This window comes from Sardina pilchardus, chromosome 6 (assembly GCF_963854185.1).
Source record: "Sardina pilchardus chromosome 6, fSarPil1.1, whole genome shotgun sequence".
In the NCBI taxonomy this organism is placed as follows: domain Eukaryota; kingdom Metazoa; phylum Chordata; class Actinopteri; order Clupeiformes; family Clupeidae; genus Sardina; species Sardina pilchardus.
In genome coordinates, this window is record NC_084999.1 from 23572213 (window position 1) to 23582514 (window position 10302).

The 10302-nt window shown below is 45.7% G+C and overlaps 1 protein-coding gene across 3 annotated transcripts in view; it reads left to right on the forward strand.

The window, feature by feature from the left end:
• adar (adenosine deaminase RNA specific) overlaps positions 1 to 7599 on the forward strand; it is a 19486-nt gene extending 11887 nt beyond the window's left edge. For all 3 annotated transcript variants that reach the window (XM_062539144.1, XM_062539145.1, XM_062539143.1), the window contains 7 exons: positions 81 to 174; positions 591 to 707; positions 1119 to 1249; positions 2145 to 2327; positions 4227 to 4339; positions 5623 to 5750; positions 5945 to 7599. In XM_062539144.1, coding sequence (XP_062395128.1) covers positions 81 to 174; positions 591 to 707; positions 1119 to 1249; positions 2145 to 2327; positions 4227 to 4339; positions 5623 to 5750; positions 5945 to 6296 — 1118 coding nt within the window. In that variant the 3' untranslated portion in view covers positions 6297 to 7599. The remainder of the gene's footprint in view (positions 1 to 80; positions 175 to 590; positions 708 to 1118; positions 1250 to 2144; positions 2328 to 4226; positions 4340 to 5622; positions 5751 to 5944) is intronic.
• Positions 7600 to 10302: the final 2703 nt, after the last annotated feature.

Here is a 10302-nt window from a genome sequence, read left to right on the forward strand (position 1 = left end):
ACAGTTTGTGTCACAAAATCATCCCCCAAATCCCAAAGCACACGAGGAAGAAGAGCTAACACTGCCTTTGTTCTGTGCAGGGAATCGCTGTGTTAAAGGCGAGGAGCTCAGTCTTAAAGGGGACACGGTGAATGACTGCCATGCAGAAATCATTTCCAGACGAGGCTTCATCAGGTATCTATGCTGCCCTCTTCCCCCATCCCCCTCTCTCCATCTCCTCTCTCTCTCTCTCTCTCTCTCTCTCTCTCTCTCTCTCTCTCTCTCTCTCTCTCTCTCTCTCTCTCGGTCTCTCTCTCTCTCTCTCTCTCTCGGTCTCTCTCTCTCTCTCTCTCTCTCTGCTCTGCTCTGCTCTGCTCTTTCCCCTCTGCTCCTCCATCTTGCCACGCAGTGGAATTAGCCGCATGGGTGTCATGTTCCGGGGATGGCCTGATGGAGGAGAGAGGATCCACTTACTGCAGTACTGTAGATCAGCATTTCTCTCCTCTCTCTATCTCTCCCTCTCTCTCTCTCTCTCTGTCTGTCACTCTCTCTCTCTCTCTCTCTCTCTCTCTCTCTCTCTCTCTCTCTCTCATCTCTGCTCTCGTTCTCAGGTTCCTCTACAGCGAGTTGTTGAAGCATTTGGAGGGGTCAGAGGAGAGCATCTTTGACGTCGCAGAGGACAATAAGCTCCAAATCAAGCCGGACATCACCTTTCACCTGTACATCAGGTGAGCGCCTGGCTAGGAATACACCCGCAGGCACACATAACCATGCAAAACTGCCACCATGCCCCAATACATGCTTTTGAGCTCCACTCGCTTTCCTGAGTGGCCACATTGTATGCACTTCTCAAGCTGACGATGCACCAGGCAGTTTATGAGCAATGCTGCAGGGCAACGTTCCTAAGTGTTGTGGTGCTGCCATGTTCCCATTAGCATTAGTTTTCTGTCAGTAGGCACATTTTAATGATCGTTCAATCACAGCACACGGAACTCATCTGTGTTCCAAACACATGCATGTATGTTTCAGTTGAACACATAAGATCCACTGCAGCAAAGTGCAACATGCCCAATCCCATACTAATATATGTCTCTCTCTCTCTCTCTCTCTCTCTCTCTCTCTCTCTCTCTCTCTCTCAGCACGGCTCCGTGTGGCGACGGGGCGCTGTTCGACAAGTCGTGCAGCGAGTCGGCCACGGAGGCGGGCTCCGGTCACATGCCCCTCTTCGAGAACGGCAAGCAGGGCAAGCTGCGCACCAAAGTGGAGAACGGTGAGCAGCGCGCGTGCGTGTGTGTGCCCTACAGCCGTGTCCTTCCCGCGCTAATGCGTGCGCTGTGCCGCGGGGGCGGCCGTGTGTCTCTGTCTGCTCGTCCTCTCTGCTCCTGAGAGCACAACAGATGTGTGTGTGTGTGTGGGGAAACCTCTAGGGTGCAGTTTGGGTGTTTTCATGAGGAATTACACAAACCACAGCAGCAGGAAAGCGAGAGAGAGAGACACACACACACACACACACAGTTGCTCACACACAGCTCTAGGTATTGATTGGTATGGAGGTGTGAAAATTGGTTGGATCTAATGTTGTGGTTTGAACATTGCCAGTCATTTAGTGTATCATGTTCTCCCGTTTGTCTGTGTCATTGCTGTTCTATCTTTTCCTGCACTATCACTCTGCTAGTGTGTTGTTTCATTCTCTTTTGTCTATCTGTCTTGCTCTCTTTTTCAGTACCCAACTCTTACCATCACCCCATGTCTCCTCTTTATCCTTCTCCAGTCTCTAGTCTCTATTTACCCCCCCCCCCCCTTCCCCCTATCAACCTCTCCTCCTGTCCGCCTCTCTCATCCCCCTCTTTTATTCACTCTCCCAAATGGCGGTTGATTTGTTTTTGTTTCATTTCTTTGAATGTGGTGGTGCTTGTTGATTGACATTCTCACAATGTGGGGGGGTTATCGACTTGATAAACAGTGATCGAATAAAGGAGTTCTTTTTATCTTTCCTTTCTTTCTCTCTCTCTCTCACTCACTCACTCACACTCTCTCTCTCTCTCTCTCTCTCTCTCTCTCTCTCTCTCTCTCTCTCTCTCTCTCTCTCTCTCTCTCTCTCTCTCTCTCTCTCTCTCTCTCTCTCTCTCTCTCTCTCTCTCTCTCCCTCTCTCTCTCTCGGGCAGGCGAGGGCACCATCCCGGTGGAGTCGAGCACCATCGTGCCCACGTGGGACGGCATCCAGCACGGCGAGCGGCTGCGCACGATGAGCTGCAGCGACAAGATCCTGCGCTGGAACGTGCTGGGCCTGCAGGGGGCGCTGCTCTCGCACTTCCTGCACCCCATCTACCTGAGCTCCATCACCCTGGGTGAGCACTGATCTATACAGATAGACTATCCCACTGATCTATATATCGCACTTCCTGCACCCCATCTATCTGAGCTCCATCACCCTGGGTGAGCACTGATCTATAGAGATAGACTATCCCACTGATCTATATATCGCACTTCCTGCACCCCATCTACCTGAGCTCCATCACCCTGGGTGAGCACTGATCTATAGAGATAGACTATCCCACTGATCTATATATCGCACTTCCTGCACCCCATCTATCTGAGCTCCATCACCCTGGGTGAGCACTGATCTATAGAGATAGACTATCCCACTGATCTATATATCGCACTTCCTGCACCCCATCTACCTGAGCTCCATCACCCTGGGTGAGCACTGATCTATACAGATAGACTATCCCACTGATCTATATATCGCACTTCCTGCACCCCATCTACCTGAGCTCCATCACCCTGGGTGAGCACTGATCTATAGAGATAGACTATCCCACTGATCTATATATCGCACTTCCTGCACCCCATCTATCTGAGCTCCATCACCCTGGGTGAGCACTGATCTATAGAGATAGACTATCCCACTGATCTATATATCGCACTTCCTGCACCCCATCTACCTGAGCTCCATCACCCTGGGTGAGCACTGATCCATAGAGATAGACTATCCCACTGATCTATATATCGCACTTCCTGCACCCCATCTACCTGAGCTCCATCACCCTGGGTGAGCACTGATCTATAGAGATAGACTATCCCACTGATCTATATATCGCACTTCCTGCACCCCATCTACCTGAGCTCCATCACCCTGGGTGAGCACTGATCTATAGAGATAGACTATCCCACTGATCTATATATCGCACTTCCTGCACCCCATCTACCTGAGCTCCATCACCCTGGGTGAGCACTGATCTATAGAGATAGACTATCCCACTGATCTATATATCGCACTTCCTGCACCCCATCTACCTGAGCTCCATCACCCTGGGTGAGCACTGATCTATAGAGATAGACTATCCCACTGATCTATATATCGCACTTCCTGCACCCCATCTATCTGAGCTCCATCACCCTGGGTGAGCACTGATCTATAGAGATAGACTATCCCACTGATCTATATATCGCACTTCCTGCACCCCATCTATCTGAGCTCCATCACCCTGGGTGAGCACTGATCTATAGAGATAGACTATCCCACTGATCTATATATCGCACTTCCTGCACCCCATCTACCTGAGCTCCATCACTCTGGGTGAGGCCCGCGCACCAGCCGCCCCACACAGCCACCGCCCGTCAGCTCACCAGCTAGCTTTGTGTGGAAAAAAACACCACCTTAGTTCTAAATGGGAGCGGGTTATAGCTAGATTCATATGGATGGATACCTCCTAGTTCTAAATGATGGCAAGTTATAACTAGCTTCATGTGAAAGAATCCAACCGAGTTTTAAATGGGAGAAGGCTGTCACCACAGAATGCTAGTGTAACAAGTAGCTCTGTGTGCCCTCACTGTAAATGCTAGGTCTAATTTGGTGATGGCGAGAGTGTTGTGTTTGGCATGGGGGAGAACTGTCGAGATGTTGGTGTTATTTGCATTCCCATCTTGTCTCTGTGTGCATGTGTTCCCTTGAAGAGCAGGTCCCTAGTCTCTTGATTAAAACTTAATCATGATACGAGTAGGTGATCCGTATGATGCAGACTCCATTGTTAAGAGATCAAAGTAGTGAATCTGATGTGGAGATGTTTTGGTTGAGAGAATGATGTCAGGTCTTGCTATACATGTGTCGCTATAAATGTTTTGCATTTGTTGGTGTAGAAGACATTGTTAACAAGTGAATGAGGTCCTACTTGTTGTGTTGCTACTTCAATGAGAATATGAGTGTATGTATGAAGCTATAATTTAGCTTTACTCTGTCCATTCAGGTTACTTGTACAGCCATGGTCACCTGACCCGAGCAGTCTGTTGCCGATTGGCCAGAGACAATGATGCGTTCCTGAAGAACCTGCCTCCACAATATACTTTAAACCATCCAGAGGTACACACACACACACCACGCCTTTTGGAGACAATTTATCTGTTACACACACACACACACACACTCGCATAGAATCAAAGCACGTATCCCTATTAGATGTTATTCACTGAGTTTCACTGATAATGGTGTCCACTTTCATATTAAGCTACCAGTGTCACCACTGTGATTTTGTGCTGACAAAGTGGTGGATAAGAAGCATTTTGCATAGTATGCCCTCCAGGGAGGGCTGAGATGGAGCTATGGGCGATCCAAATTTATTTAATTTTAAGATTATTTGATATATTGATGCAAAACCTTTCTTAATCACATATTGATTTAAGTATGAATGTTGATGAGGTGATTCTGACTTCTGATATAGCGTATCAATGCAGTAGTTGGATAGGATGTTGTTGTTGCATCTGTGTTCAAACAATAAAACGAAATTACTCATTCTTACAGAAGAAATGTACATAATTACAACAGTGGTTAAATACCAAGCTCTTTCAAAGGAAACCGTGTCTGTTTTGTATTAATAATAAGATCAATTAACTAATATGAACCAATTAAGGATAATAAGCCGTTAAAAGACTCGTTTAAAATTAAATCAACAATGCTAATGTGAGGGGAAATTGGATTGGCATTTAATTTGGTAATGCTACGTTGTAATACCGGTGGGATCAAACACTAGATGAAAAGCACGGCCTGCTCTGTGGCATTCTGAAGTCTCCTAATTCCCCATGTATTGGGCTGGGCTCTGTCCCTGCATGGCTCAGGGTCGATCGAGTTCAACAGCGGAGCAAATTGTCCGAATGCCTTTCATCTGAATCCTCTCCAGAGGGGAGAAAACATGTCATCTGAAGCGGATTGTGCTTTTCAAGATGCAGTCTCTTATCTTGCCTCTCAACTCACCGACAACAAATACCACACAGCACTCTGACTTGCCATGGTGCTATTAGATTATTGGGAGGAGAATAAGAATAATGAGAATAATAATAATATTAACAATAATAATAATAATAATGTTGTTGGGGTTTTTTTTGTTTGTTTGTTTGTAAACCGAAATAAACTGATTTTCTTAAAGCCATCTGAGGGAGCCCATGTTTAGCATTTGACACCCTCACACATCTCTCAACAATTGATGCGATTCATTTCTTTGATTGTGTTGCCGTTGTTGATTGACATTTTCACAATGTGTGGGATTTATCAGTGAGATAAACAGCGATCAAATCAAGTGGTCTCTCTCTCTCTCTCTCTCTCCCCCTCTTCCTCCCTCTCTCCTCTCTCCCTCTTTCCTTTTGCGCCAGGTGGGGAGGGTGAGCGTGTATGATTCCACACGTCACACGGGTAAAACCAAGGAGTCCAGTGTGAACTGGAGTCAGCCAGACCAACTGACTGTGGAGGTGTTGGACGGGACCAAGGGCAAAGTGGATGGGTGAGGGATGGCCGGCTCTCCACTGATGACACTCTTGTGTTACAGTGCTTGCGCCTTATGTTGATTTGTCTCTTCATTTGTACCCTCCAATATTGTCGTAATAGTTACAGATGAGCGTGTGGTTAAATTGGGCCTTTGAAGGCAATTGTGTGGAATGAAATGCATTTGTCTCACTTTTGTTCCCTCCCCACCAGGCCAAAGCTGGAGGTGTCGCGCGTGTCCAAGTCCAGCCTCTTCCGTCTCTTCCAGGAGCTGTGCAGTCGCGCTGGCCGCACGGACCTGATGGCGCTGCCCTCGTACGCCCAGGCCAAGATGGCCGCCGGGCCATTCCAGCAGGCCAAGGGGATCTTCTTCCAGGCGCTCGGGCAGCACGGCTACGGCGCCTGGATCGGCAAACCCCTGGAGGAGAAGAGCTTCGAGGGGAACGACAGCAATGGCGCGACCGATGCATCTGCCAACATTTACGCTAATGCTAATGCTAATGCTAACGCTGATGCTAACTTAGCTACCCACCCCTACAGTGTAGCATACCCCCAGAGCCAGTAATCCCAGTGGATGGGGTGGGGGGGGAGGGGAAGAAGAGAAAGGGGGTTGATGAGAGAGAGAGATGTGAGCTGTGAAAAGAGAGGCGTAGCCAGGAGGGAGTGATGTCCCTGGCAGAGAAAACTGCAGTGATTGAGTCAGACAGGGGTGGGGGGTGCGGGGGGGTGTAGAGGGAAAGAAAGAGGGGGAGAGCTGAAAGAGGGGAGCATGGACGATCTCCTTGACACTACTGACATCACTCTAGGCGAGTTGTCACAGTAACCAAACTGCAAACAAATCAAGCCCCGCAGCATTTAGGCCTAGATGGAGCTAGTGGTCAAGCAAATTGTTTAGGTAAGTGAGTGAGGAAATGTCCAAGATGATTATTTTAGGAATCCTTTTTTTAATTAAGTGTTGAGATTTATGATATCTCTTTCTCTCTCTCTGATATACAATTTATTAATTGTAGAGATTTATGATATCTCATATATACGGTTATAGAACAATCATACTGTTGACAACCTCATAGCTGGGCGTAAAAACTTAATACAAATAGTTGCATTTAGTTCTTAAGAGTCTAGAGTTCATGGGTAAATTATTTGTCAGTCTGTAAGGTTCTTGCGTTCCATCCCTAGGCTCCTGCGTTCCATCCCTAGGTTCCTGAGTTCCATCCCTAGGTTCCTAAGTTCCATCCCTGAGTTCTACCTACTTCAGCTGTCTGTCAAAGTGTCGTCTACTTTTTGATCCACAGCCTTGTCATGTTTTGCCTGTTCTTATTGTATGTGCTTTACACACACTGAAGAGAAATGTTTTTTTTTGTTTGTTTGTTTTGTTTAATGTAGTTAAAAATGTATACATAATATACATACAGATACATGTACACACAGATGTGTGTATATATACCCTCTGCACTATTGTGTGTGGATATATATATTTGGATTTGTGTGTTTATGTATATGTATATATTGTATGTATATATTTTCTAGATAAATGACTTGTTTTATATTCAACTTTTTTAAAATATTGGGGATTGTAAAGGAAGTGTGGCTTCATTCTTTTCCTTTTTTTTTAAGACATAACAAATTAGTGATTTGCCATTACCTGAGTATGCGAGCGCGTGCACACACTCCCCGACGTGTGTGTGCATTTCTGCACTAAGGCCCATCGCGGACGTCACTGATTTTGTTTTTGTTTTTTTTTTAAAATGATACTCCATGTTCATTTTACTGGATCATATTTGGTCTCTTCTCTGATCTTTGCAGCTGTAACATTCTGAACTGTGAGGACAGGCTGAGGTTCTCTCCTGCAATAAACAGAATGAAAACCAGGCTGTCCCTGAATATGTTCATCATTTCCTTTAGATATGCGTATGGATACATGTTACCCAGTGTGCGCATGCATGTCTGGGAGCCTTATTAAACTCACCTGTTTCCTCATGCCAGCATTGCCAGGTGAGGAGTTTTTGAATTGAATTCCAAACCCATTAGAAATGGCCAGCAGTGTGGTTTCAGTGATTATGAACTAGAATGTAAGATTATGGTTGGCTTCACTCAGTTTTTAACAGAAACTATGACTAAATCTAGGAGTGAATAAATCAGAATTTTAAAAACTACAAATACAATAAACGATTCAAACAAAACAGAATGGCTGATAGAATCATATTCCCCCTTACTTTGCACCATTTTCTCCTGTTCTAGAGACACTGGCTAAAGACCTTGAATTAATTCCTTCAACAAACCTTTTTCAGGGTCTGGTCTATACGTTAAGGATTTCTTTGTAAATAATCAATTCTGGAAAAAAAAACTGAAGCTGTTTTTTCACTTTAATTAATATCTAAACTCTAACTTGGTCTAATTAAGAAGAAAGAACTGATGTCTTGAACAAATCCTAATTTGGAAGAACTGTACTGTTTAGTGGAATGTCGTTGTAGTGACAGTCCTCAACCTCTAAGAGGAGTCATGCATACATGGATAAAGTCTACAGAGTGCTCTCCTTGGTAAATGAGCTTTACGACAAATGTATGCATGAACCTGGGGCGGCTCCTGACTAATGTATGAGTCAATAGTCTTCAGGCAGCTGTCAGGTGTTTGGAATTTGTGTGTGTGTGTGTGTGTGTGCTTACGTGTATGCTATGATTTGCAGAGTCTTAAAAAACGTACCTCCATAAAACGGCTGGAGAATGTCAACAACTGTTTCAGAGAGGGTCTAATGTCGACCTGTGGCATGCCGGAGCTCCGCGCGGACACAGGTGTAGCCTTCACCTTTTCACTTTTCACCTTTGACCCCTGCCACGTTGCCCCCGGTGTCACAGGAGATTCCACAGGCAGCACCTGCCCCCCGCGGTAAATCCACGCCGCACTGTCACAACGCCCGGGGGCACTTCCCCAGGCAAGACCGGCAAGGACACTAAAGCATGCCACTCCGGGCCTCTGGAGGGGAGAAAGTGGCACGGAGGAGAGACATCAACTCCCCCGTGCTGTAACTTAACTGAATGAGCATGCTGTGCCAAACCAGGTTTCTTTCTGCAGGGAGTTGGAATGCTCTCGGATAGACAGAGCAGGAGAGAAGAGAGGAAGAGGGGGATGTATGGAGTGGAAATAGAAAGTGTGGCTCCTCAGGGGACTCGGGCACCAAAGAGCAGTGATCAATACACCCAGATAAGGCTAAATGAACGAATGACCGGGAGGGACGGAGGACTGTGGGCAGAGGAGCAGTGCATTATGGGGTAGGAGAGGAACGTGTGAGTGTGACCGTGAGCATACACAGCTGCTATGTGGTATACAATATACAGTATAATAGTGCATACCTGATTAATCCTATGGTGTTAAATTAGGCCACTCCACACATAGGACACAGAAGGCTGCTGTCCTGACAGACTGGAAGGCACCATCCTAAAGAGTTGCAAAGAGCAACTGTGCCCTCTGTTCAGAGCCCTGTTTTAAAGAACCACTAGACACACACAAAGGTCCAGTGATATGGAACTCAGTTGAAATCTTACCACTTGCTAAGAAACCCAAACCAGTTGGACTGAACAGTTTTTAGGCCAGTAGCAATAACTTCTGTTGCTATGAAATGCTTTGAGCGGATCATGTCAATTTGCCTCAAAATGCAAAGCCAGACACATATGGATTCACTACAATGTGCATACAGAGAGAAAGGGGAAGTGGAAGTTGCTGTCACAACCCTCCTGAATTGAATTTATAAACACCTTGAAACACCTGCCTTTTATGAGTGCATCCTGTTTGCAGACTTCTCTCCAGCTTTCAACACCATCCAGTCAAACATGTGGGTAGAGTTGATAAACATGGGTGTAAACCAGCGGATCCAGGACTTTTTAACAGCCAGACAACAGTTTGAAGGTAGGTCAGAGTCAGTCAGTCAGTCAGTCAATCATAATAACAAATATGGTGATTAGATTGATTGTACTGTATGTCACCACCATAGTTTTTTTTCATAGTGTTTCTTTCTCCTCTGTGTTTTAATGTTGTTGGATGTTTGGTGTTGTTCCATTGTTATTTATTGTTGTCTGAGCTTAATATTCAATGTGACCCCCTTGAGTGCAAGACAAATTAACTTTGGGGCCATAAAGGTTTCATTCATTCATTCATTCATTCATTCATTCATTCATTCATGCATTCATTCATTCATTCATTCACACCACAAGGACAACAAACGACTAGAAAGCAGACAAAAAGAGCAGACCACACTGATTCAATTGCCAGCCTTTACTAGTGCAACAGACTACAGTTCAACATGTTGTACCTGTGTGCAGGTGTCTGAGTCTTTTCAGAGGGTTGTAGTAGGTGTGTTCTACAGTTACTTTGAGATTGTGCCACTAATGGCTTGAACTTAAAATGGCCTACTGCCTTTTTCTGATACCAGCATACTCCACACCCAGGAGGACTGGTGGACACACATGGAAAAGAAACGGGTTGCTGCTCACGAGGTAAGGCTCTCTTCCAATGAAGCCACTGAACTGTACTGTCAGAGATGCAAACTACATGCTGTAGCCTATATCTGATGCTGCTGA